The sequence below is a fragment of the Gobius niger genome (genome assembly GCF_951799975.1).
Source record: "Gobius niger genome assembly, chromosome: 1".
In the NCBI taxonomy this organism is placed as follows: Eukaryota; Metazoa; Chordata; class Actinopteri; order Gobiiformes; family Gobiidae; genus Gobius; species Gobius niger.
The window spans coordinates 8,587,941-8,614,306 of NC_136852.1; the positions used below are offsets into that span (position 1 = coordinate 8,587,941).

The window sequence follows — 26,366 nt, forward strand, 5'->3', positions numbered from 1 at the left end:
AGCTTTTTTGGCTTATTCAACATTTTTTGAGGAAAAGACTATGTACATTATATTGTACAAGTCTGAGTCGTGTTTGGGCTGCGGCTTGTCATCCCAGGGTGATTCTGGGTCCCGACGCCAAACCAGTTGAGATACAGACAACAACCATAAGGGATACAAACAACCATAAGGGATGCACACACTAAGCTACTCTGTCCATTTTCCCTCTCCAGGACGAGAATTGGCTCTCGTGGATCTTCGAGAAAGTGGTCCTGATCATGGTGTGCTACTTCGTCATCTCCATCGTCAACTCTATGGCCCAGAGCTACGGCAAGAGGCTGCAGCAGCAGAGACACTCGGAGGAGAAGACAAAGTGATGACGAGGCGCGTTCGGACTCACTCCTGCTGCTGCCTAGAGCTCTCCTCCTCCTCCTCCTCCTCCTACACCTCCTCCTCCAGGCCCCGCACTCTCACAGCTCAAGAACGAAACTCAAAAAAAAAACAACCTCACCCTCCATCCGATCAGGGGCTGAACTTTCAACAAAACCCAAGCACTTGTCCGGACAGTGTTTTTTTTTTTTTTTTTCAGGTTTCCTCGCTCTTCCCCTCATCTCAGTGTAGGTATGTGTCGTGCGGATCTTTAACCATGTTACTTTAACTTAATTTTTAACCCGTTTTTTTTGACCTCACAAGTTGAAGCAGCGGGGCGCGGGTGAGACTGCTGTGTTTGATGCTATGCCTTATGCAAGAAAGGGGAGGCTCGGGACTTCCCTGGATTATAGATGTACTCACTTACAGACTTGATTTTTATTTAATTTTGTAACGTATGGAAGGATGCTCGGATCGTGTAGTTTCGCTGCCAGGATAGTTGCTATACGTGTGTACGGTTGTTTCAGGGTATCGTTTTTTCCTTTTTTTTATTTGTCCGTGATCTTAAAAAAACAAAGCGGTTGGGGCGATTAAAGAAGCAATACCAGTTGAGCGGAGCGGCATCGATCGTTTGCACATCGTGTAAATATCTCTCTTTTTTGTTGTTTTTTTCGACGGTATGCGCAGATGTTATTTCTATTCAACTGTGGTCTGTGTGGCGTAAAGACGACTTGAACCAAAAGAGGGAAAAAAAATATCATGTGGTAAATTGTACTCACCTGTCCTCATTTTTTTTCTTCTTCTGTACAGTAGGATTGGAACTTGGAAAAAAATAATAATCATAAAATCGTAATTCAGACACTGTTTGTACGTCTCGCTTGGTCTTTTGTGAAATTGTTAATGATGAAGGCGGAGGAGGTAAGTCACGATGTCCGCCCGGCAACGGCTCTCCAGGATCTAAAGACTTGAAAGTAATTCCTGATGCTACCTAAATGTCTCTCGTCTGGTTTCCCATCCTGTCGGCTAGCTTATCTGACTGGTGTTGGCTGTTATATCAATAAGGCAACAGCGGTCTGTAAGCTGGCTGAAGTTTCGGGCCTGCTACAGCGCGTTATGAGGAATGTTACACTGACTAATAATGACTACTGTCCGTGACGATGGTTGCAAGTCTTAATAAAACAAAGAAACTGATGATTGTCTTTGTTATATTTTCTATTTATCCAGAAATGTTACATTGTGTGATAAATACATGGGTCACATTCTCATTCAGGGGTGTTGAGACATTTTTAGGCTGAGGTTTTAGGGGTATTTTTAAGTACAGATCACTATTTGGCATGATAACACTTCTTAAAATTGTCTTGTGGAGCCAGAATATTAAGTATATTCACCCCGGGCCTTGCATTGCCAACCCCTGCTCCAATAAGAGGGACTGTCTTTAGCTTAAATAAACCTCTATGGCTTGGCCTGGCAGGTAAGGAATACTTTATTGAAAATTTCACCCATCCTTCACAGCGGCATTAAAATTGTATTTAAAATATTATATTGCATATTTCTATATAAAAAAACGGCATAAAATTACAAAAATGTCGGCTATGCTTGTTGGAACGCCTGTTATTTATCACTGATAAGGAACTCAGACGCTGCTGGCAAATGCACAGCAGCATGTGCATTGTTGGCAAGTTCTCTGGCATGAGGCAAAAATGTACATAGTGATTGGCGCTTGTTCTTCACAGCTAGAAGGTCCTGTGTTTGATCCAAGGACGGACGGAGCCTTTGTGTGGAGTTTGCACACTTCGAGGTGATGGGGCAGCGGTTTCTCCACCGCTAAAAATATGAACAATAGGCCAGGATGTATGATAATGTAGGCGAGTGGTTTTACTTTGGTTGGAGGTGGTCGGAGGGGCCGATGGCAAAGACTGAGCCTCGCTTCCGTCAGTCTACCCCAAGAGAAGCTGTACTGCTGAGTATGGATGAATGACTACAGTGCGGCGCTTTGAGAAACTTGGTAAAACAGGCTTGTAAAGTGCAATACAAGTGTAAGCCATTATTGAGTACTGCAACATATTCCTTTGAATATAGGAAAGTAACTGTATTCTAAATACCCTCAAATAAACATGTAACTTAACCTGAATGCAGTTGCTCTAAATACGTATTCCATTACTCCCCAACACTGCCTGTAGCAGTGGTGAAGAACCCATCTCCAGATGTGGAGCCAGGATAACGAATCAACTAAAGACACTTGGCCGACCTGACCATTAGGTTGATGTTCAGAATCACCTGGCTGGCGGATTAACCTATTGTACGTGTTTTTAGTGGTGAAGGAAACCCAAGTACCCGGAGGAAACCTACGCAGACACGGGGACAACATGCTAACCTTGTAGCTGTGAAGCGCGAGAGCCAACAGCTGCGCCACCGCGCCATCCAGAGTAACAACTGCTACTGATAAAGGCTACGATCATGACCTGCTCCCTGGATGAGAAGCTTTCTAAAATGTCTTCCTCTGTGGTGGAAGAACTATTCAAATTGTTTATGTAATTAAAAGAACAAATAAAAGAGCTAAGAATTTACTTCGAAAACTATTGAAAGAGTAAAATGTGCCTTCAAAAATAATGCTTTTAAAGCACAATTCAGAAAAGTTTTGCTTCTAGTCCAGCTATAAAAATACATGCGGCTGTCATTTCCCACCTCTGTATTGTGTAATAAATAAATCCGCTGTGCTGCTATGAAAGGTGACGATAGCTTGAGATGACCTGCTCCAGCGATGTGAAGCTTTCCAAAAAGTCTTCCTCCGTGATGCCGTACTTGGTGTACTGATGAACATAGGCCCTGCAAAGAAAACATTAGCTTTGAGACTTTTGTCCATATTAGTTACCTTTTCTCTCCCCATTTTGCCGCATTTTTTCCTCAAATTTGTTACTATTTTTTTCCCTTTTCCCCAAATGGTCCCCTTTAAAAAAAAAAAAAAAATCTTCTATTTCCCACATTTTTTCCACATTTCTTGACATTGCTGATAAACTCATGCACATATAAGAACATTTCCATGAGTAACGTACCTTGACGCAAACATATTCCAAGCTTTTCCCACAATGTTGTCCAGCGGTTGGAGCAGAGACTGGCTGTTACTGACCAGTGTTGCAGACTTTTCATATTTATTAAAAGGCACCGTGCATTTCCATGTGTTAAAGGCTTCACTTGAGGGCAGCCAGGACGTATAAAGAGACGGTTCCTCAAAACTACCTGTGGAAAAAACGAGACATGCATTAGCAGAGCAGACCAAAAACAAAAAGAAAAATGGTAAAATGCAAAACCAAATACAATAGTTTTATTGCCACATGTGTAATAAATGTGTGTTTACTTCCATCAAGCTCAGACCTGTTCCTTTGGCAGTGAATTTAATTCACTTCAATTAAAGTTTTGATGTTTTTTTCTTTTCATTTTTTGTTTGTTTTAGTCTTATAAACCACTTTTAATTTAGTTCTTGTCTAATTTTAGTCAGCAAAAATGTTACTGTTTTCGTACGGCTGACAGACCCTGTCACCAGAAAACCTACAAAACAATTGACCCTGGAGCATCATAGAGACCACTGTGATGAACCACTCAAACACCACAAGGTCACTACAAGGTCAAATACGTACAAATATCTATTTTTTTCCGCATAAAAAGTTACAAAATGCACCTTTCATTTGGGCACAAATCATTTTCAAACCCCACGCAAACCCTCAAAAACACAATACATTAACATTAAGCAGACAGAAAATATGAGAATAATAAATACCTGTCTCTGCGCTGTAAACATCTTTGCCTCTGAGAATGAGAAGACTGGCCAAAGATCTATTGAAGTTGTGAACGGGGAGACTCCTCGTTCGATCCGAGCTCGAAGGCGGACGCACCTGCCAATCTATACCTACAACGATAAGGTAACAAAATCTACATGTTGTTGTTTTTTTTATCTTCTTACTTTCTTTTTAGGATGGAAATACTGCACCTTCCTCCATCTTGGTGTTGGAGACGAGCATCTGGCGGAGGTGCTTCAGCAGCCCTGGCCACGTGAAGGCGCTGTAAGCTAAAGACGAACTGGGCATCTGAGGGATGGTGCAGATGCTCAGCAGCTTATACTCTGGGTGGCAGCTCAGGGCGCTCACCAGCTCACCTACAGGAGGCAAATAACAAGGGAATACTGTTGTAGGTTATGGGTGAGCAGTGTAGTAGTGATCTGTAACCATGCACAGCTTCAAAGGAGAGGTCAAAAAGAAGGAAGAGGGAAAAGCAGAAGACAAGAGGCAAAGTAACATCTCAACCAAGCACATTTTCTCCAGTTTGTGACTGATTACCCAAATCTTAAAGCTTCGTGGAAAAAAACGTGTCAAAATCGCAACATAAATGAGACAATAACGAAAATGAAAACACAATGAAGAAAGCATAAAAAATTAACAACAAAACTATGGCAATAAAGTGACAAAAAAACAAAGAAATTTCAGCAAAAAAGTGGCAATAATGTGATGAAAATGCAATTAAAAAAAAAAGAGCCATACTGCCTTTGCCACTTTTCAATATGTTCTTCCGACTTTATATTTATATTTAATTAATAACTTTTGGAAATTTAACTTGTACTTTCTTATTCAATTAATTCAGAGTAAACTATTGCAGTTCTTTGCAATCACAAAAATTATAGTACAGTAGTTTGTACCGCAATACGCATTGTTTTGTATCGTGACAAAAATGCATCCTCCCAGACTTAGAAATTTACTTCACCTTAACATTACTTAAATCTACATAACTCATCTAAACGGATCATTTTCCTCGCATTGTCACTAGGGCTGAAACGGCTAATCGATGAATCGCCGACTAATCGATTATTGAAATAGTCGACAACTATTTTAGAAATCGATTGATCGTTTTCTGGTTCACACAGACTCAAATAGAGCAAAAATTACATGAAAATGTATTATTTTTGATGAAAACCTACTTTGTTTTTCTTGGCAAATGTATGTAGTGTTTTGTACATTTTAAATTTCATGAATATCTGTCTGTGTCTCATCCAATCAGAAGCAGAATTAGCACCAAGAGCCTCCAACAAGCATTTACTTTAAATTTACTCCATCCACACGTCCTCAAGCGATGCCACTTTAGCTTTATGTGAAAACATTTTTTTTTTTAATCCAATTATCCTACACCATTCAAAGCCAAGCGATTAATCGTAAAAATAATCGATAGATTAATCGATGACAAAATAATCGTTAAGTGCTGCTCTAATTGTCACCACATTTTTGTCACATTTTTTGCTGCGTTTTTGTGGCTTTTTTGTTGTTTTGTGACATATTTTTTTCAACTTTTTCATCGCTTTTTTCTCGCTCTTTTGTTGCATTTTGTCTCCTTTTTGTTGTTCTTTTGTTGCTTTTTTTGAGAAGCTTTAAGATTTGGGTAAAGCAAAACTGGAGAAAATGTGCTCAGTTCAGTTGGGGGTTAAGATGTTTGGTAGAGATTGAAGATCTGTTTGAGTATCTGTACTTTACTTGAGTTGTCTTTTTGGTGAGAACTTATTACTTTTACTTCACTACTTTTGAAAGATAAATAAAGACTTTCTCCTTCACGACATTTCCAAGAAAAGTATAAAGCAAAAGTTGGCCATACATTTTGACCGATGTTAAGCCTTATAATGCACACTTCCGAACAGTAGGTGGTGCTTCAGTACTTCCACTCCAGTAAAAATTTGACTGAGCAACTGTTAATGGAGTAATACTAAAGTAACTCAAGTAACAAAATCAAGAACTTTGACCTCGACTGCAACAATCTAAATCCACACACGTTTCCTCCACAATCACGCGGCGCTGTTCGTTACCCAAAGGATTTCTGCTGTAGGTCCCGTAGGAGTCGGGGGAGAGCGCCGGCTGGAGGACGCTGCCGAGCTGATGTGCGATGACTCTGTTCACGTCGTTGAAGGTGATGTTCTTGATGTTCAGCAGTTGAGCGCAGATCCTGTGCACCGTGTCGTTCTCGTGCACCACGATGGCGTCCGACAGACGGTAGAGTTTAGCCAGAGTCAGCACCGAGTTATAGTTCTGGACAATCACCTGAAAACACAAGGAAGTCAAAATTAGATTCAATGAAAATGGTAGAGGAACTGACTTGTCATTTTTGTCTCATTTTTCTTTTCTGTTATATTTTGGATTAAAAAGCAGCTGAGTGGTTAGCGCTCTCGCTGCAAAACAAGAAGGTCCTGGATTGGAGCTGCTGTTTCTGTGTGAGGCTTTTCTGTCAGGATTTTTGGAACGTTTGCCCCGGGTCTTCTAGTTTCCCCCTTTGACGTAAAACAGTGTTCATACAGGAAGCACAAAGTCTAATGTAATGCATTAATGCGATTTTAATATATACCTTTTATTGCCAACATTCAATTAAGGATAGGACAATAAACAATAATATCGTTAATCGCGACAAAAAAATTTGAGATACAAATGAAGATAATCGTTAAATTCACCATGTAGTGCGACGTTATACAACCAGCAACAATGACTTTCTCTCCATTATGGCTAAAGATTAGCTGGTTTTCGTTCTATGTTTTTTAATTTACAGAAATTTTGTTTTCTTTTGATGAGTTTTGAGTTTAATTTATTAGGTCTCACTCAATATGACATTTATAGGAGATAATGAAGAGGAATATTTTGTACCCAATTCCCATAATTTCTGTAAAATCAGTTGCAGTTTCAGTGATTTTTTTAAACCATAGGCAAATATCGGGATAATATTAATTGCAATTATTTTCACAAAGATAATCATGACTCTAAATTTCATTATTGTCCAATCCCTACATTCGATCAAACCAAGGAAACTTTGATATTCAAAGCAAACTGGATTCAAAGAGCAAAAAAAGTGTTCAAAACTGGCAGAAAATACAGTCAAGCAATGTCGTTTTTGTTTAATGACTTATCCTACGTTTTAATTAACCTCTTAAGCCCCGCCTTAACCGGGCACATTTTCTCCAGTTCGGCTTTGCTCAAATCTAAAAAGCTTCTCGACTGGAGCTGACAGCCTATAGACCGGTGACACGCCTCAACTGAAAGCAACAAAACTGATCTAAATGGATCTTTTTCCTCACGTTGTTGCCGTGTTGCTGTCACTTTTTTTACTTTTTAAAATCATCACTTTTTTATTGCTTCTTTGTCACATTTCTGTTGCTCTTTTGTTGCATTTTTTGTCACTTTTTACCGTGTTTTTTGTTGCGTTCTCATCCTCATTTTTGTTTTTGTTGCTATTTTGGTGCTTTTTACAAGAAGCTTTAGATTTGGGTGAACTGGAGAAAATGTGCTCGGTTAAGGCAGGGGTTAAGAGGTTAAAGGTTGGAGTAAATGTAGAGGGCCCATGTTCCCAGTGTTGCCCTGCTCTCTTGTTGTGGTTGTTCAACATAAGCAGGTTACCTCCCCTGTGCCGTACGGCCACGTGAGATGATTGAGAATGAAGCTCTTGGGGAAAACGTCCTTCAGCTGTTGCGTTACGTAGGTGCCCACTCCGGACCCGGTGCCTCCTGCCACACTCATTATGGGCACGAGTCCAGCCAGTCGGTCACAGCGCTCCACCTCTCTCCTCAACAGCTCCTCCATGACCTCCCTGTGGCGGGGGCCGTGGACACAGTATCTAGAACAGAGATTAGACTTAACTTAAAGATTCACAGAGGAATAGGTCAAACTCTATAGACTTTTTGATCATTACCCATTTGCCCAGTTGTTCCCACAGCCCTGCTTTTGACTGAAGGAGGATTTTTCACTGTATCTCCACTTGCCGGACCTCGCAGCCTTCGTCATGCTGTGGCTGATGACTTTGGGCTCCATGTCGATGAGCACCGCCCTGGCCTCAAGCTCTGGATAATGGACACAAGATGTAGATTAATGTACAGAATCAAGGAATAAGACAAACAATTCCTATGTATTATCAGTGTGTAGCATCTGCTTTAACTCGCTAACTTTAACTTTATAAAAAGGTAATATAAGGTACTGTAAATACAACCTCCAGAAGTCGGTCACTGACTCCAAATTAGTGCAAGTGCAGGTGCTGGGATTTTAGTAGTGAGAAGACAGCCCTTTTATGTTTTAACCTCTTACCCTCCGCCTGAACCAAGTGTATTTTCTTCAGTTCGACTTTATCTAAATCTAAAAAGCTTCTTGAAAAAAGGATCAAAATGGCGACAAATATGAGACATAAATGGGGATGAAAACGCAGCAAAAAAAGCGTCAAAACAGGCAACAAAAACATGACAAAACAGTGATGATAGTGAACATAAAACGCAACAAAAAAGCTATAGAAATGCAAAAATGTAGGTCTTAGCTTTCAAATGAAGCTCCAGTGGAAATAGCTTTTAGATTTGGGTAATGTGCTTGGTTAAGGCGGGGGTTGAGAGGTTAAATGCAAACTGGTTTTGGCAATAGCATCTCTTTCTGCTTTATGACTGGATCTTCTTCTCACTTACATCTGGTAAATTGTTTTTGTATTTGTGAATACATGAAAATTACAATTGCTGTTAGTACATAATGCTTGATTTGAACCTTCATGTCAAATCTGGAGACAAAGACAGACCGGAAACAATCCTGCTGTTAATGTCAGTGTTACTATGGCGACTGCCCAGTCAGTCTTACTTTTCTAGTCGAATAACAAGCTGTGCAATGAAGTTGAATAAGAAATCTGCTTCTTCTGCCATGATAAGAAAATAATAATTGACTTCTAAATTATTAAGCAGAAGGATGTCCTGGTTTAATAATAGAGTGATGATCATGTTCTGTGGTACCTCCATTCGTAGTTTGGTGGAAGAAGCGCTCGCTGCTCGCGGTGCAGTAAGTTTTCCTCTGACCCTCGAGCGCGTCGTTGGAGATGACCTCAAAAAACTCATGCCCCACTTGGTTACCGCACTGTCCCAGCTGGACTGTCACTACAGACATCGTCCCATCGCTGACAACTGTGCAACAACGCGTAACGAGGCGTCTGTTTGAGCACGGGATGAATGTCGTTTGGAAAGTGCGCTCAGCTGGCGCCAAAACGGAAGTGAAAATACGACTTCCGGTTTTCAAAATAAAACGAATAGCATCTCTTTTTAACCTCTATTTTCTCCAGTTTCGCCTAACTCAAATCTAAACACCTATCGTAAGGCCTCATTTGAAAGCTTGGACCAACGAAACTCATCTAAACGGATTTTTTTTTTTTGCTTTTATTTTTTATTTTATTTTTCGTTTTTTATACTTTATTTTTATCACTTTTTTGTTGCTCTTTCGTGGATTTTATTGTGGCATTTTATAGGCTTTTTTGTCCCATTTTTGTCATATTTTCGTCACTTTTTGTCACATTTTTATCACTTTTTGTCGCTCTTTTGTTGCATTTGCATCGTCGTTTTCACTTCGTCACTATTTTGACACTTTTTCAAGAAGCTTTTAGATTTGAGTAAAGCCAAACTGCGGCAAATGTGCTCGATTGGGGGTTAAGAGGTTAATAAATAAAATCATTTATGTGAATATTTCTGAGTCGCCGCCGCCCCCGTGAATCTCCTCACTGCGCATGCTCAGTGTAGTAGCCGGTTATGGCGGCGGAGTGTGTTTGTCCATGAGGCGGTCGCCTGCAGTTCGTGCTGTTTGACAGAGCGGTCTGAGAAAAGCCTGACCATGGCCGGAGTGTTTGACATAGATTTGGATCAGCCGGAGGATAATATTTCCGATGATGAGATCGAAGAGGTACTTTGGTTCGGGACGTCACACACAATTGCGATAGTTGCACAGTGCACAAACTCTGCAGCACAGTAGCCTGATTAGCTGAGCGGAGTTAGCCCTTAGCCTGGTCCTCTGCCAGCAGCCACAGAAGGCCTGCTACTGCATCCCAGCAAGTCAGGCCTTACACGGGGTTAGCAGGTTTAGCAGCTAAGGCTAATGCTGCACCGTGAGCCCTGACAGCGACCACAACAGAGCTGTCAGTGCTCGCAAGTATCTATTACTCGCACAGAAACAAAAGCGGGGGCGCACTGTGTTGTTGTCTTGCTCACACGGTTCGCCACCATGAAATTCTGTTACTGTCGTTCAACCCCGATCAGATTTAGTTGGACAAAAGTGCTGCAGAGACAAATGTGGCTCTGTCAGTGTGCAACAGTTTATTTTAGTTTGACATTTTTAGACAGAATGGGGTGCACGTGTTTCTGTCCTTTTCTCAACTCCACCACAATTGCGGATTAATGTGTGAGAGGCGAGCTTTAAATGAGTACGCTGTGTTTTGTCTGTGCTTTTCTGCTGTGGAAGCATTCTTTGAGATGTAACATTTATACTGGTAGTGGTGACGTTGTGTGCTTTTCATTTCTTAGATTATTCTTGTTTGAATGTGTCTAAAACAACATGAAGTAAACACGGAAACTTGAGTAAGCGTGTTGCTTCTTGTTGATGTGGATGTTGCAAATATTGGGCAATGATTACGTAAGAGCTCGTCAGACTCAACCAGCTGTTTGTGAATATACGTGTAATCCTTATTATTTTTAGTTCAATATCAGAATGTCTGAGCCAAATTGGATTGTGGCACAAAATTGTCATACTTTTTTTTTTTTTTTTTTACTTTTGTTTCTAGGCTGAAATCAATGACTTCATGGACCAGTGCAGTGGATTTGAGTTGTAAGTAAAAGATAAATTATGTTTATTGCATGGTCATTATTTCATTCCACACTATACTTAATGATAATGTATTGCTCTGACATGTAAGTAATTTGCTTAGAATAGCATAATGATGGTAAATGTTGTATTAAATCAAGAGTTTCCACTACATTTCTGGTTAGATGCTAAACTGCATTTCTTTGTATTTTGCATGTACATGTGTAATGACAATAACTAAAGCAATGGTGGAAGAACTACTCAATATTCTTACTTAAGTGAATGTGCAGATACAGGAGCAAAAAAAGTATCTGATAAAATATGTACTTAAAGGGACTATAAGGAGTTTAAACATGTTAAAACTAAGTATTTTCCTCCCCCTACATGTTCCAGCCATGTCCTAATGTGTAGAATGAGCTCAGACCTGTTCACCACAACTGACACTAAAATCCTGCACTGTCACAAAGTGCCATCACACACGAGCTTAATATAGAACCTGCAGTTACGCGTAAGACCTGAGGTGGCAGTAGTGAGTATAAAATGACCAACTTGCATCTAGTCCCTTTAAGTAAAAGTATAAACGTATGCATTGTAAAATAACCTTTATAAGTAAAAAGTAAAATTATTATTATTGAGAGTTTAATGTGCAGGATTTTTTAAATAGCTTGATTCAAACCAGGTCTAAACGAGTAAACCACAAACATAGGTCAAAAACAGAAACTAAACCAGGTCTAAACCAGATCTAAACAAGGTCTAAAGGAGTAAACCACTAAACCAAGTCTTAACTGGGACAAACCAGTTCATCATAGAGAGGTCACTTTGAAAATAAAAAAAACTTTTACTTTTAACTCAATAAGTGGAGTAGAAAGTTCAGATACAGGCTCTAAAATGTATCAGAAGTAAAAGTATAAAGTATTCATTATAAAATGTACTTAAAGGGATGCAAGTTGGGGATTTTTGTACTCACTACTGCCACCTCAGGTCTTACACGTAACTGCAGCTTCTATATTAAGCTTGTGCATGACGGCACTTCGGACCCGCAGTAACAACTTTTTGAGTGACAGCTTGAGCTCATTCTACACATTAGGACATGGCTGGAACATGTAGGGGGAGGAAAATGCTTAATGTAGACATTTTTAAACTCCGTATAGTCCCTTTAAGTAAAGTAAAAGTATCTATAATTTGTACTTTTTACTTGTACTTTTTACTTTGTTGCTTTCCACCACTGAACTAAAGTGTATGTGCAATGGTTCGTATCCTCAGTAACATGGAGGGCTGTGAGAAGATTGAAATATCCGAGAACTGTGTCAACCAGGGGACCGAGAACATCAGACCGGAGTGCTTCGAGCTCCTGCGGGTTTTGGGCAAAGGCGGATATGGAAAGGTATTAAAAGAACGGCATGAGTTTGAGAGAAGACAGAAATACAAACTGCTAAACTGAGAGAAAATCCGATAGATTTCAGAACATGATGATAGAGTCACAAGCAACAGAGTTTTAACACAAGATTCTCTTAACTCGCTTTAACTGAGCACATTTTCTCTCGTTCAGTATTAAGCAAATCTAAAAGCTTCTTGACTGGAGAGTTCACAGCCTATAGGCCAGTGTAACACCTCATTTGAAACTAAGACCTACAGAACTGATATAAATGGATCCTTTTCCTTGCCTTGTCTCAGAGTTATCAGTTTTTGAGGATTTTTTTTTTTTTTTTCATTGCTTTTTTGTCACATTTTTGCCACTTTTTGTTGAATTTTTGTTTAATTTTCATTCTCGCTTTTGTTGCTATTTTGGCACTGGAGAAAATGTGCTTGGTTCAGGTAAGGCTATTGTTAGGCCTAAATTATTGCAGACTTTGTGATTAACACATTGAGTGCCAAAAACGGAAACGAAACTAGACACTCTAATACACCTTATGTGTGGTTTTGGTTGCTCTGTGATGAACAGAAGTGAAACAAATGACGATCAAAAACTTGCGGAGCGCATTTCACAAAGCAGAGCGGCTTCCCATGGAAAGATCGACACAGTTGAGATTTTAGCGTTTTCTCTGAGTTTTTTAAATGGTCAAAATCGGTCCAAGGACAACTGAGAAACATCCTGTTAAAGTCTTCAATCCGAGAACCAGGCTGTTTAAATGCACACGGCATAAAAAGCGATAACAACGTGTCAACAATGTTATAGTTGAAAATTGACTTGAAGCGAGGCATTTAGGCATTTGCCTCTTCCCATAACCTTAGTGTCAGTCCAGAGAGGAGGAGAGAGGAGTTAATCAGAAAGGAGAGGGTTGCATTAAACACTAATTATCTCAGAATCTAGAAAAAAGATCTGTGATTTTGATCAAAATTGGCCTCTGTTTAGCTTAGATTTCTCAGGAACCGAGGCACGTAGACTTAAACTGTTTTCACCTACGGGGAGCTTAGAGTCTCACCTTTCAGAATAAGAACAGAATAAGCTGTGGTGCTACAAATATCAGGAAAAACAGTCTGGATTGTTGCCACTCTACAGCTAAATCCCAAAAACGGAGCGGCGCTCAATGTGTTAAATGTGCAATATTGTTACAGATATGTTTAAACAATGGTACAAATTGAGTCCTAGTCGCTTGTTTGTTTGATATAATTTCTTTTTGTCTAGGTTTTCCAAGTCCGAAAAGTTGTCGGAGCAGCATCGGGCAAAATATTCGCCATGAAGGTTTTAAAAAAGGTAAGTGTTTGCCAAACTTGCTGCTGTAGCACATAAACCGCTTTGTATTGCCAACAAACATTACTGTACTTGTGTCTGCAAATATTGGCTGTCCTTGAAGCCAGCGAAAGGGTAAGGTTTCATTTCTGCTCTGCTGCAGCCTTGGCCCCGCCTTGGTCCTTTTAGAATTAGCTTTTTTCGGCCGCTGCTTCTTTGCTGTAATGACCTCAGTGACACTTTAACCACTGGACGTCCCACATGGTCAGTGCAATTGTCGAGCTTCAGACGGGGCTTCACTGTGCATTAGAAACTAGTTTGCAGATCGAGGCCAAGTGTTCCTAGAGTTGAAAATCTGCCCATACTTGCCTTTTGACTTTTAAAGATTTAGATAAGAGGAAAGCTTTGCCTGTCTTAACCTGTTTTTGAAGTTGAGCTGCTTGGCAATACTAAGGGTATCCAGGTTTCTCATTTAAATGAACTGATCTGTTTGTTTATGTGGTGGAGACAGTGAAGCATACTTGAAATACAGGTAAACATTGTTTGTTGATTGTGGCTAATTTAACTCTCACATGTCTCAAATAGGCAAATATTTGTCTTAAAATGGTCCAAATTAAAGATGCTATGGAAATACTTGCAGAATTGGTTCATAGTAAGATAAGATAAGATAGGCTTTATTGATCTCACAATGGAGAAATGTACTTGTACATTCAGTTCTTAGAAACACTGTGTGTGTAAATAGGCAGGAAATGTGAGGAAAAAACGATTTAATAGTAAATACTGATATCTTATATGCAATGACTACCAAAGACTTTGTTGGGACAAAAAGTATAAGCAGTAATAATAAGTAAACAGACTATAACAAAAAGGTGAAAGTCAGTGATAGCAGTACCACACATAATCTAAGCCTGTGGTTCATCACAAGATATTTGCCCTCAAGTACCTCGAGGCAGATTAAAATTAAATAAGGACTAATACAGGTCTAAAATAGGCAAACGTTGGACTTGATTATGTTGTAGAAAAACGCCTAACTCAGACGCAGAAAATTCATATAAATTCGATTAAATCTATAACTACAATGAAAAAGGATAAGGTGCTTTATTTGTCATTATACAACAACTGCACAATGAAATTTGTGCAGTTGTTCTCTGCGTTTGACCTATTCTTCGACCCGCTGGGACCAATGCTCCTTACGTAAGGAGCATTGGGCGCGGCAGTACTGCGTTTGGGGACTCATCTCCATATTTGGAGCCAGGCTGATGGTCAGAATTACCTGGCTGTAGGATTCACCTATTGTACATGTTTTTAGTGGTAGGGGAAACCAGAGTACCCGGAGGAAACCTACGCAAACACAAGGAGAACATGCAAACTCCACACACTGGCCCCGGCCAGGTGGGAATCGAACCTGGGACCTTCTAGCTGTGAAGCATAAGCGCTCACCGAAATAGCTGCAGGATTTGTTAAAGGGATATTTCAGGATTTTTCACATAGGGCCTCATTTCCTAGTTATCCAGAGTGTTGCTGATTTCTGGAGATATTTTTTTTGTAATACATGCAGTTCTTTTGTTTGAAGAGTTTCGTGGCGCTAGGCTAGTGCAAGGCTAGCGCATGTCTATGGTATCAGCTAGCCTGCATTAAAAACAGTCTGACTCCACAGAGCACCTGAGGCAAATCACTTATAACGCCAGACTAACCATATAAACGTCTGTGTCGATAGAATAATTTTAACCATTTTGCATTTAAAATACCTTATATTTGAGCAGCATCAGCTTCGTGGTTGCATAAGCTACACAGCGGCGGAGTGATCTGCTAGAAAATAGTCCCTCAAAATGTGATCATTCATGTGATGCAAGGTCAGTTATATTCCAAAAATTATTCTATCGACACAGACATTTATATCGTTAGTCTGGTGTTATAAGTGATTTGCCTCAGGTGCTCTGTGGAGCGGGTCAGACTACGAAACTCTTCAAATATCAGAACTGCATGAATTAAAAAAAATATATATTTCCAGAAATCAACACTCTGGATAACTGGGAAATGAGGCCCTATGTCAAAAATCCTGAAATATCCCTATAAGTAAAAGCTATAAGCTGTGTGTTTAGTAAGGCTCATATACAAACTAAGCGCTTCGTCTTATTGGCTCTAATTATTATGCAATCGGCGTACAGGCCTCAGAGAAAGAATGTACCCAGAGGATTTTTACAGCTACGTCACCTAGTGCCAGCAAAGTCTGAGGGTAAACGGGTTTCTTTTCACAATTACCCATAAAATACTTAAGTGGAGACATATCCATTGAGCACCTTGTCCTTCTTGCCTCAGCTGTGTGTCAAGTGTGCTAATTAACTGTTCAGCCGTTTGCTAAAAGTCACACACTCCGCCAACAGCAGCCATCGAACGCAGTTGTGTAATACGACTAAATTGAGGTTAAGCACAGATTAAAGACTCATCACAGGCTGCTGTAGTGTTTTAAAAAGCAAGGCCTAAAATGTATGTATTCGAGTAGAACCCCTCTAACATTGCCGTCTGTTTAGGCTATGATTGTACGCAATGCCAAGGACACGGCTCACACCAAGGCAGAGAGAAACATCCTGGAGGAAGTGAAGCATCCCTTTATAGTTGACCTCATCTACGCCTTCCAGACAGGGGGAAAACTCTACCTCATCCTGGAATATCTGAGTGGTGAGAGCAAACACACACACACATGTTGCTGACATTTTATACTCAAAATGTATGAGCTCTTGGTCGTACAGGTGTTCTAAGCCGTCATTTCACAGAAGAGGAGTGCAATGATGTATGTTATTTGTAACTCCTTTGCTGCCTCTAGGCCAGGACTCCCTTGTAAAAGAGGTTTTGATCTCAATGGGACTTTCCTGGTTAAATAAAGGTTAATTTAAAAAAATAAAGAGTTACAAGCATGATATTGGAGGTACTAAACAGCAATTGCGCAAGATGTTGTACCAACACTGCTGAGAAAGCTCTAGCGGCCCTCAGTCAGCTCCTTTGACGACAGGGAGGGTGCAGCAGCTAAAGAAAGGAGATTTTTTGAGAGAGGTGTGAAAAAGGCCATTTCTGTGAAGACATAAAATCCTGCTTTGAATCTCCATGAGGCCTTGGGTTTAACAAGTCTTCTGTAATCAGCAGTCTTCTTGGTCCCGATTCTAGACCCTAGCGGTAGGCTATGTCCATAACCGTGGAAACATATTGCCCCCAAAATGACTTCTCTGTGCTTATTTCCTATTACTGTTGCCTGCAATGCGCAAACCATCCAACAGAGGGTGATTCAGCACCCTGGGTTCCCACGGCCTTGGCTATGTCAGGCCCATGCGCCAAATCCAGCTCTCCAGCATAGAACCTCTGGCCCCTGATGATTTTGCATAATATTATTACACTAACAATACCTGTTAAAATCAATTCCTTTGTGGAGCCTCATGAAAACTCAAAAAGTCGGGTTAAAATTGTGCCATGATTGTTGGAATGAAGATGGGTGGTGCCGTTACAAGTCAAGCCCCTTGTACTTGATATATATATTCAAGTCACAGAAACAACATGTGACCAACTCTGAGGAAGACTGCAGAAAGTGAGCACTCGAAACTGTCAGGTGTGGGGAAAAAAAGGAAAAACACACTGGTCTGACAGAAAGAAAAAGTATATTGGCCGTTTAGCCACGCAATGATCCTCTTGAATGAGAGTCCAAACATCGAATTCTTAAACTACCAACCAGCGCTGACTTTTTGGAGTATTTCTTCATGGATAACTGAGAATCTACATTGTCTTCTTAGATGACTGCTGAATGAGCCTTTGTCAGTGATTCTCGATCTTCTCATCCTGTAACAGAGGAAATGGGCTATTAGTACTACCACTATCCACAGTGTGTGTCTTGTTTCAGGCGGAGAGCTGTTCATGCAGCTGGAGAGAGAGGGCATCTTCATGGAAGACACAGCCTGGTAAATACTCAAAAAATCTTTATCAGGTTCTTATAACTATTGTGGTACATTTGTCTCAAATGGATTATCCCTGCACAGTTTTTACCTGGCTGAAATCTCCATGGCTCTGGGTCACTTGCACCAGAATGGCATCATTTACAGAGACCTGAAACCAGAGAACATTATGCTCAACAGCCAAGGTGTGTGGCAAACTTACACTGCGAGTACTCGAGTTTAGTTTCACATTCATACCACCTGCCTGAACTGAATGCATTTTCTCCACTTCTGGAGATAATGTGCTCAGGTGGGGGTTAATAAAACGCAATCTTTCTTATCATAGACACCAGTAGATTTGATTGGATTTACCTCTCTCTCTCTCTCTCTCTTCAGGCCACGTGAAGTTGACAGACTTTGGCCTCTGTAAGGAGTCCATTCATGACGGCACTGTGACGCATACGTTCTGTGGCACTATTGAATACATGTAGGTTTAACCCTGACCCATAAACCACACACACAATGACATTCATGAACAGGACTGACTCGTTCATTTTTTGCTCCTGCTGCTTTCAGGGCGCCCGAAATCCTGATGCGAAGTGGACATAACAGAGCTGTCGACTGGTGGAGTCTGGGTGCGCTGATGTATGACATGCTAACGGGAGCGGTCAGTTTCAAGCAGCCCTCACTTATCAAATGATTTAAATTTTATAATGTGAAATATCAGTGCAAAGCTGTTATTCAGTATATGCCAACTTAAAGGTACAAGCCACTTTTTTCATTTTTCCAGACAGAGATATGTTCTTACCTGAGCTTAGACGAGTTGATGCGTAACGGTTTTTACGCGTGCCCTCAGTCACACAAAAAGACCAAAAGTGTTGTTAGGATTTGGCCTCAAACAGGGGTGAAGCTCTTCCAAGTTTTCCCTTTTTAAATACGGTTACATGAGTTACACGATCCAAGTAAAGTCACACAAAATTAACGTGTACATTTTCTAAGCAGATAAAAAGGGGGTACTATGTTGTGAGGCGTATTAACTAGTGATGGGTTAACGATACCCCTCCTGGAACCACCACCTTAACGTGGTGGAGGGGTTTGAGCACCCGAATGATCCTGGAGCTTTGTTGTCGGGGGCTTCGTGCCCCTGGTAGGGTCTCCCTTGGCAAACAGGTTCTAGGTGACGGGTCAGACAAAGGTTCAGAAGCCCCTTGTGAGAGACCAACAGGTCCGGTTAGAACCTTGAGGCCATCCTTCTGTGGACCCACCACCTGCAGGAGGAGCCATAAAGGGCTGGTGCAATGTGATTTGGGCAGCTCCGACAGCTGCCCCCACGACCTGGAAATGGAAAAGTGGAAGAAGATGGATGGATGGGTTAACGATACCTCATTGTGTGTCACACTTTCAAAATAGTGTCACACTGTATCACACTGTGTTGGTAGGCTCATAGGCGCCATCTGGTGGTGTACAAGCATTGCAGCAGTGAGCCTGAAAAAAGCTCGTTCTGAAATATGAACCAGGATTGAGCTGAGAGTGTGAATTTAGAAAGAGGAAAACTGCTTTGGATAATGAGAATAGAAATAAACGAATGATAATTAACGAGAGAAGCATCAGCGATACCACCATCTAAAAATGAAGTCACTGACCAAGATTTAATAAAGGATTGTGCTTGTGACAATAACAGGGCACTAAACATATTCTTGGTTTTGTTTACCAGTGAATATCAAGTCAAGCGACTAAACCATCATAGCCCATCATCTGACTCGAACTCACGACCTTCTGATTATTAACCGGACACTCACCTCACAGAGCTATGTGAACTGATCAGTGCACGGTGCATAAATCCCACATGACAAAATGAGCCAGGTGTTGCTCTTGTTCAACTGGTGCGCCCTGATACTCGCTGCTGCTCGTTGCACAGGACACTACATGACACAAAATGACACAGTGAAAGTGTTGGTCATGTGACTTTTCTTAAAACGATACGCTCGCGAGTCGTGATACAACTCGGCCGAGGTGTTGCTATCAACGCATGACACGTGTATCAGTGCCTCGGCTCATTTAGCCCATCACTAGTAATAACATTAGAGTGAATGTTTACTTTTGTGTAACTGGATCGTGTAACTCCTCACATAACCGTATTTAAATAGGGGAAATGTGGAAGAGCTTCTACAGGTACACATCAACTCGTCAAGGCTTAGGTAAGAACATATCTCAGTGTGGAAAAACGGTGGCCTGTTCTTAAAAAATTCTCAAGCAAGAAACGAGTATTGAAGTACCTCATTCTCTCCATTCAGCCCCCATTTACTGGCGAAAACCGAAAGAAGACCATCGACAAGATCTTAAAGTGCAAACTCAACCTCCCGCCCTACCTCACACAAGAAGCTCGGGATCTCCTTAAACGGGTAGCTTAAATAACCTCTTTTTTGCGTCCATTGATGGTGAAGAATAGTATTTTATGCTTAAATACTTATCTGTTTTTTTAGTTGCTGAAAAGAAATGCATCATCGCGGTTAGGTGCCGGTGCAGGAGATGCCACAGAAGTGCAGGTGAGTGATAACCAAGTGTTCCTACCGGCCCTCTATATTTGTCCGAATGAATCTCTTCTATATATCTAAGGAAAATGTTGTGCAAATGGCTTTGCTTAATGTCTCTTGTGCTGCAGACTCATCCTTTCTTTAGACACATTAACTGGGAGGAATTGCTCGCCCGGAAAGTAGAGCCTCCTTTCAAGCCCATTTTGGTGAGTAGTAACAAAGTCTAATGAAGTGAATACATGGGAGTTTAATAAATAGAAAAGAAAAAAGTTGCCATCTGGATTTTACTGTTATTATCTGGGGTCTCGGTTCAGCAACACGAAATATTAAAGCATGTGACCTTTTTTTCTGTGGCTTTTTGGTCAGACAGTATGTATTTACAAACCCAAACCTAAACAAAGTCAACTCTATCGCTGAGAATCCTTGTGGTTGCGAGCTCCTCACCTGTTCTCTCTTTCCTCTCAGCAATCAGCGGATGACGTGAGTCAGTTCGACTCTAAATTCACCAGTCAAACTCCCGTGGACAGCCCTGACGACTCCACGCTGAGTGAGAGCGCTAATCAGGCTTTCCTGGTAATTCACTTCCTACAAAGCCGTCAATTATGAAAACCTTCATCTCAGGCGTGATGGTGATAAAGTATTGCCTTTATGTATGATTGAAGATTAGATAAGGTGTGACTTAAATGATCTCACAACAGAAACATTCACTTGTTATTGCAGCTCTTAAACATAAAGTGATAAAGTGCAGATGGTTATAAAATATGCAATCAGAGAAAAACAAGGTTAGCGTGTAATCAGATAATGATGGTAAAATATGTATCATATAGAAAGAATAACCTTAAAGAGACTAGATGCAAGTTGGCCATTGTATACTCACTACTGCCACCTCAGGTCATACGTGTAACTGCAGCTTCCATATTAAGCTCGTCCAATTAACACCTTTTTGAGTGACAGTGCAGGATTATAGAGGCAGTTGTGGTGAATAAGTCTGGATTCTGGTCTACGGGGGGAGCGCACATGCTGAGTGTCGGTTACGTTTCTAAAGTTGCGAGGTCAGTGCTTTAATACCGGCGCTACACCAAGACCATTGCTTTATGCTCCTTCTCTCAGAACAGTTTTAACCCACAGTGGGATAAATAAATAGTTTGGTGTAAGGTGTAAAAATACAGAAAAAGCAGCAAGGAGGAGATGAGAATGAAACAGCAAAGAGGAGGGTCTCTTGCCTGTGTTGGCGCCGTGTGCATAACCGGTCCCGTGTGCTCTCATGTTACAACATGGACAGAAACCTGTGGCTTATAGACAAGTGTGGCCTATATATGTACTTTTTCTTTCTTATATTCAGGTGCGCTTAATAGTCCAGAATTTACAGTAAATATGCTTTATAGTTGCAGCCTGCAATAAACATTTTTAGATATTCAATATTAAATAGATATTCAAAGGCAACATCTGAAAATGATCTCTCACATGATAATAAACAATATAAAGCCATTTTAAATTATTTCTTTTTTCCCCCCAGGGTTTTACTTATGTTGCACCGTCAGTGCTGGAAAACATCAAAGAAAGGTTTTCATTTGAACCAAAAATCCGCTCTCCTCGGCGAATCATGGGCAGCCCAAGAACCCCTCTCAGGTATGGAGGCCCCGGCCTATACATTTCTCCATAATGTCCAATTGCCTGAAGACATACTCCGTTACTTTGATTCATGTGTTGAGCTATGAAAAAATGTGGAAATCCTAGACTTCAAGGAACAGGCCACAGTTTTTCCATACTGAGATAATGTTCTTACCTGAGTTTAGACGAGTTGATGCGCAACTGTTTGTGCGCTCAGTCACGCAAAAAGACCAAAGATGTTGTGAGCATTTAGCCTCTCCCAGTATATTCTTATTCTTCTTCAACCATAGATATAATAATTAGAGATAGATTAATACCTATTCAGCCCTATTCATAGAAAAGGTTCCCGAGTCCTGTGTGAACCTTAATGGCCGCTCTGTCTCCTCCTACCCAGCCTGTTCCTTTAAAAGGGCCTAAAGGCGGGAAGCCCTGCTCTCATGGGGCGGGCGGAGCCTCCACAGAGCTCCAGAGCTTGATTGACAGGCTCTGGAGCCAGTCACTGCCTTGAAAATACTTCCAATTTTCTGGCTGATAAACGAAAACTAGCGTGGTTAAAAATATTTCATGTACCCCAGCGTGGTCACATGGGTCATAGCGATTTTTAGAAAAAGAAAACCTCTTTGGAGCCTGGCTTTTAAGCTGTTCTTAGGAGGTCGGAAGTCTCATTAGAATCAATGCCTCCAAGTGTCTCTTGGAGTCGCCCCTGGCCACAAGGGGGAGGTATTACAGCAATGTCAGCTCCGATGAGGACCATTGGTTTCAACATCAGGTAATAACATATCTCAATATGTAAAAATGGTGGCCTGTTACTTGAATAATTGACCAATCCCCATAATTTCTGCAGTTTCAGTGATTTTTTTAAACCATAAGCAAATATCGTGATAATATCGTTAATCGCAATTATTTTGGCCCAAGATAAATGTGACCCCAAATTTCATTATCGTCCCATCCCTACTTTGTACTTCTATTCGGGTAAAATGCTTTCAAAGCAGCGCTACTCTTCCTTGAATAAATATCTCGACTTCTCTCCCCCCCTCTGCTCTCAGCCCTGTGAAGTTCTCTGGCCCCGAGTGCTGGACGCGCAGCCCGCTCCTCACGGGCGTGGGCTTCGCTGCGCCCCAGCCGCCTCAGGACCAGGCCATGGAGGTGTCCGCGGAGCAGATGGACGTGTGCAGCAGCTCCGAGGCGTCCGCTCCGCTCCCCATCCGCCAGCCCGCCGGACTCAACCAGATGAAGCAACAGACCTACCCCAATGTGGCGAAGAGGCCCGAGCATCTACGAATGAACCTATGACCGTCTGCTGCTTTAGGAGAGTTTATCATTTCAGGACTTTTGTTTTCCTTTGATATTTTTAACAAGCAAAAAAAAAAAAAAGTGTGGATGCTACAGACAATGAGTGTTCAGGATTGCACATCCAGGGGGTGAAGGGTGCTGTTTTACCCAGGACAATTAAGGGGCCTTGGTAAAGCCTACGTAATGTGCATTAAGAAAACATGTGGTAAGGGGCCCACCCAAATAGTTTGTACCTAGGGATTTCCAAATTTCACCCTTCATACCCCTTTTACACTACATTACAGACAGTCGAGTCACGCTTCCTCAGACTTTCCTGCAGAATTCCCGAAGAAAACTGGGAAAATGGAGAGGATTATACCAGTATCAGGAGAAGGGCTTTGTGCTGTTTGAAAGAAAGCCAGACGAGGGGTTGTTCTTAGTTCAATGCCCACTCCCTGGCTCTTGTGTGCGGTGAGGTGGATATAATGTGAAAATAATAATATTAATAATGACTTTAAATCACCCTGGTTTAACTTGCAGTTCAGGAATCAATGGCTGTAGTGCGGTTGCAAAGTGGGCGTTAGTCATCAATAAATAAACCATAAAGAGCCTCAGAGAAGAGAAGGGCAGCACAATATGAGAAAACAAATTACGATATTCGAGTCAAATCTATAAAGCAGTTTGATTTGTCATTCAATCGTGTAGAAAAACAAGACTTGCAAAATCATAAATTGGGTTAAAGTAAAGGAAAATCGTGACCACATCTGAACTTTTGCTCATTTTTAAAGCCGCAATTTAGTTTTAAGCCTTGTTCGGAAAAAGATGTGTAAATCTCCGTCAGATGGAAGATGATTTTTCGATATCATGGCTTCTTGTGATATGGGTAACGGTAACGGTAATTTGGCGATATATTGTGCCGCCCTTGTGGAGAGAGCGCCTGGACGTTTCAAATAGCTGGTATCGTGGGTGCCTTGTTGAACCGCTTTATCTCGATTTTACGGACATCAGATCACGCAGGGCCAGGTCGACACATCTCCAGACTCCAGTCAGCCCGATGCAGCGAACAGCTCCGCGCTCGCCAGAACGCGGGGCCCACGTGGTTGAGACGTGGACTGTCCAACGCACGGTGGATCTGCATTACAGCGGGACTCTGACGCAATCCCGTGTCGCCAGTTGATCTGGACACGGGGGGCTTTGATACTTCAGCTGCGGCAGCATTTTCCAGCCTGTTTTCATCAGCATTAACTTGTTTATGGGACATTTTATAGTTCCTGGAAAGCAAGGAAATTAGAATAAATTTCTTTAAATACAACCTTGGGTCCATGTTCTTTCCTTATGAAATCATTTTTAGAGCATTTCAAAAATCATTGCATACATGACTAAGAAAGGGCGACGGTAACACTTTATAATAACTACACCTTGTTTAGCCTGAGTAAATGATGAGTAAACAATTCATCATGAACACTTCATTAGTTAACCTCGTAAACGCCACCTGAACTCATTACGTTACATTTTGCAAAAAAAACTCAAAAAGTGATTAAAAAAAAGGCACTTTTTGTGGCTTTTTTTTTTCTTTTCACTTTTTTAGGCTTTTTTGCAACAAAAAAAGTGATACGTTCTCCCACTTCATTTATGGAGGGGTCTGCATTTCCACTGTGAGAGACAGAATAAAAAATAATAATTCCGGATATCACATTGTATGATTTTCAAATAATTTAATTGTATTTTCTTGCTGCACATAAGTGAACTCCTAAGAAAATCAGGTACAGAAGCCTTTGTTTGCTATAACAGAGCTCAGAGGTTCCTGTATTTCTAGACCATGGTTGCACACACTGCAGCTCCGCCACACAGATCTTCTCTAGATCTGTCAGGTTTCAGGGCTGTCGCTGAGAAACAGAGTTTCAGCTCCCTCTGAAGATTTTTTTTTAGATTTAGGTCTGGAGACTTTCTAAACCACTCCAGAACCTTATGCTTCTTACGGTTATCGGTTATCCTGTACTTTAGGGTCATTGTCATGTCGGAAGACCCAGCCATGACCCATCTTCAATGCTCTAACAGAGGGAAGGAGGATGTTGCTCAATGCCTCATCCTCTGCTTAATACAGTGCAGTCATCCTGTCCCCTTTATTGAAAAGCACCCCCAAAGCTTGATGTTTCCACCCCCATGCTTCACAGTAGTGATAGTGTTCTTGGGATGGTACTCATCTTTCTTTTTCCTCCAAACACGGTGAATTGGTGTTATCCAACCACATGACTTTCCCTGGACCATCCAGGTGCTCTGACTCAGCAGGGGACTCTGTATATTCATGTCCAGTAGTTCTTCAGAGGGAGCTTGTTTGACAGAGAAAAATCAGAAACAAAAAACAGTTAAGTGTCTTATGGCTCCGAAATTATACATTTTATGCAAAAAAAATAAAAAAGCCAAGATTTACTACTGCTACACAATCTAAATAATGGAGAGCCAGGTTTAAATGTATGGTTTCATTTTGTCATATAGTAGTTATGGATATCTTATATCCGTGAGGAACATAAGTAGAACACCTGCAGTTTTGCAAGTTCTCCCACTTAAATTATGGAGGGGTCTGCATTTCCACTGAGACAGAATTAAAAATAATAATAATTCATCACATTGTGATCACATGATTTTCAAATAATTTAATTGTATTTTCTTGCTTCACATAAGTATTTGAACACCTAAGAAAATCAGGTACAGAAGCCTTCGTTTGCTATAATAGAGGTCAAAGGTTCCTGTATTTCTAGACCATGGTTGCACATACTGCAGCCACACACTGCAGCAGGGATTTTGGCCGTCTCCTCCACACAGATCTTCTCTAGATCTTGGGGCTGTGAAACAGAGTTTCAGCTCCCTCTAAAGATTTTTTAATTTTTTATTTAAGTCTGGAAACTGGCTGGGCCACTTCAGAACCTTATGCTTCTTACGAAGCCACTCCTTGGTTATCCTGTGCTTTAGGGTCATTGTCCCAGCCATGGCCCATCTTCAATGCTCTAGCAGAGGGAAGGAGGTTGTTGCTCAAGGTCTCATCATGTCCTTAATACAGTGTCCCCTTTGCAGAAAAGCACCCCCAAAGCATGATGTTTTCCACCCCCTTCACAGCAGGGATAGTGTTATTGGGACGGTCCTCATCCTTCTTTTCCCTCCAAACACAGTGAGCTGGTCTCATCTGACCACATGTCTTTCTCAAGACCATCCAGGTGCTCTGACTCTGGACCATCCAGGTGTTCTGACTTTAGACCATCCAGGTGCTCTGGCTCTGGATCATCCAGGTGCTCTGACTTTATACCATCCAGGTGCTCTGACTTTAGACCATCCAGGTGCTCTGACTCTGGACCATCCAGGTGCTCTGACTCTGGACCATCCAGGTGCTCTGACTTTAGACCATCCAGGTGCTCTG

The 26,366-nt window shown here is 41.2% G+C and overlaps 3 protein-coding genes across 3 annotated transcripts in view; 2 read left to right on the forward strand and 1 right to left on the reverse strand.

The window, feature by feature from the left end:
• Nucleotides 1-1,170, forward strand: part of vmp1 (vacuole membrane protein 1) — a 19,199-nt gene extending 18,029 nt beyond the window's left edge. Inside the window, exon 10 of the mRNA XM_079568595.1 lies at nt 213-1,170. Within this exon, the coding sequence (XP_079424721.1) occupies nt 213-356 (144 nt within the window). The 3' untranslated portion in view covers nt 357-1,170. The remainder of the gene's footprint in view (nt 1-212) is intronic.
• Nucleotides 1,171-3,012: 1,842 nt separating this feature from the next.
• Nucleotides 3,013-9,355, reverse strand: tubd1 (tubulin, delta 1). Its single transcript, XM_079570475.1, has 8 exons — nt 9,122-9,355; nt 8,053-8,200; nt 7,761-7,977; nt 6,188-6,419; nt 4,334-4,498; nt 4,124-4,252; nt 3,402-3,585; nt 3,013-3,174 (listed from the first exon to the last, which is right to left on the reverse strand). The coding sequence occupies exons 1-8, from the start codon at nt 9,270-9,272 to the stop codon at nt 3,069-3,071; spliced, it is 1,332 nt and encodes a 443-aa protein (XP_079426601.1). The 5' UTR covers nt 9,273-9,355; the 3' UTR covers nt 3,013-3,068.
• Nucleotides 9,356-9,891: 536 nt separating this feature from the next.
• On the forward strand, nt 9,892-23,625 carry rps6kb1b (ribosomal protein S6 kinase b, polypeptide 1b). The gene is made up of 15 exons (XM_079555368.1): nt 9,892-10,055; nt 10,930-10,973; nt 12,213-12,333; nt 13,576-13,644; nt 16,152-16,299; nt 17,507-17,564; nt 17,643-17,743; nt 17,934-18,024; nt 18,114-18,204; nt 19,832-19,939; nt 20,021-20,083; nt 20,200-20,277; nt 20,537-20,644; nt 21,588-21,700; nt 22,729-23,625. Exons 1-15 carry the CDS (start codon nt 9,987-9,989, stop codon nt 22,973-22,975), a joined length of 1,509 nt encoding a protein of 502 aa, XP_079411494.1. The 5' UTR covers nt 9,892-9,986; the 3' UTR covers nt 22,976-23,625.
• Nucleotides 23,626-26,366: the final 2,741 nt, after the last annotated feature.

Coding starts and splice junctions, on each gene's coding strand:
- tubd1 (XM_079570475.1), bottom strand. CDS start 9,272: ATGTCTGTAGTGACAGTCCAGCTGGGACAGTGCGGTAACCAAGTGGGG. Junction 8,201..9,121: donor CCACCAAACTACGAATGGAG/GTACCACAGAAC, acceptor TCCATTATCCAG/AGCTTGAGGCCAGGGCGGTG. Junction 6,420..7,760: donor GGCCGTACGGCACAGGGGAG/GTAACCTGCTTA, acceptor TTGTGTTTTCAG/GTGATTGTCCAGAACTATAA.
- rps6kb1b (XM_079555368.1), top strand. CDS start 9,987: ATGGCCGGAGTGTTTGACATAGATTTGGATCAGCCGGAGGATAATATT. Junction 17,565..17,642: donor TTCATGGAAGACACAGCCTG/GTAAATACTCAA, acceptor ATCCCTGCACAG/TTTTTACCTGGCTGAAATCT. Junction 20,645..21,587: donor GCGCTAATCAGGCTTTCCTG/GTAATTCACTTC, acceptor TTTTCCCCCCAG/GGTTTTACTTATGTTGCACC.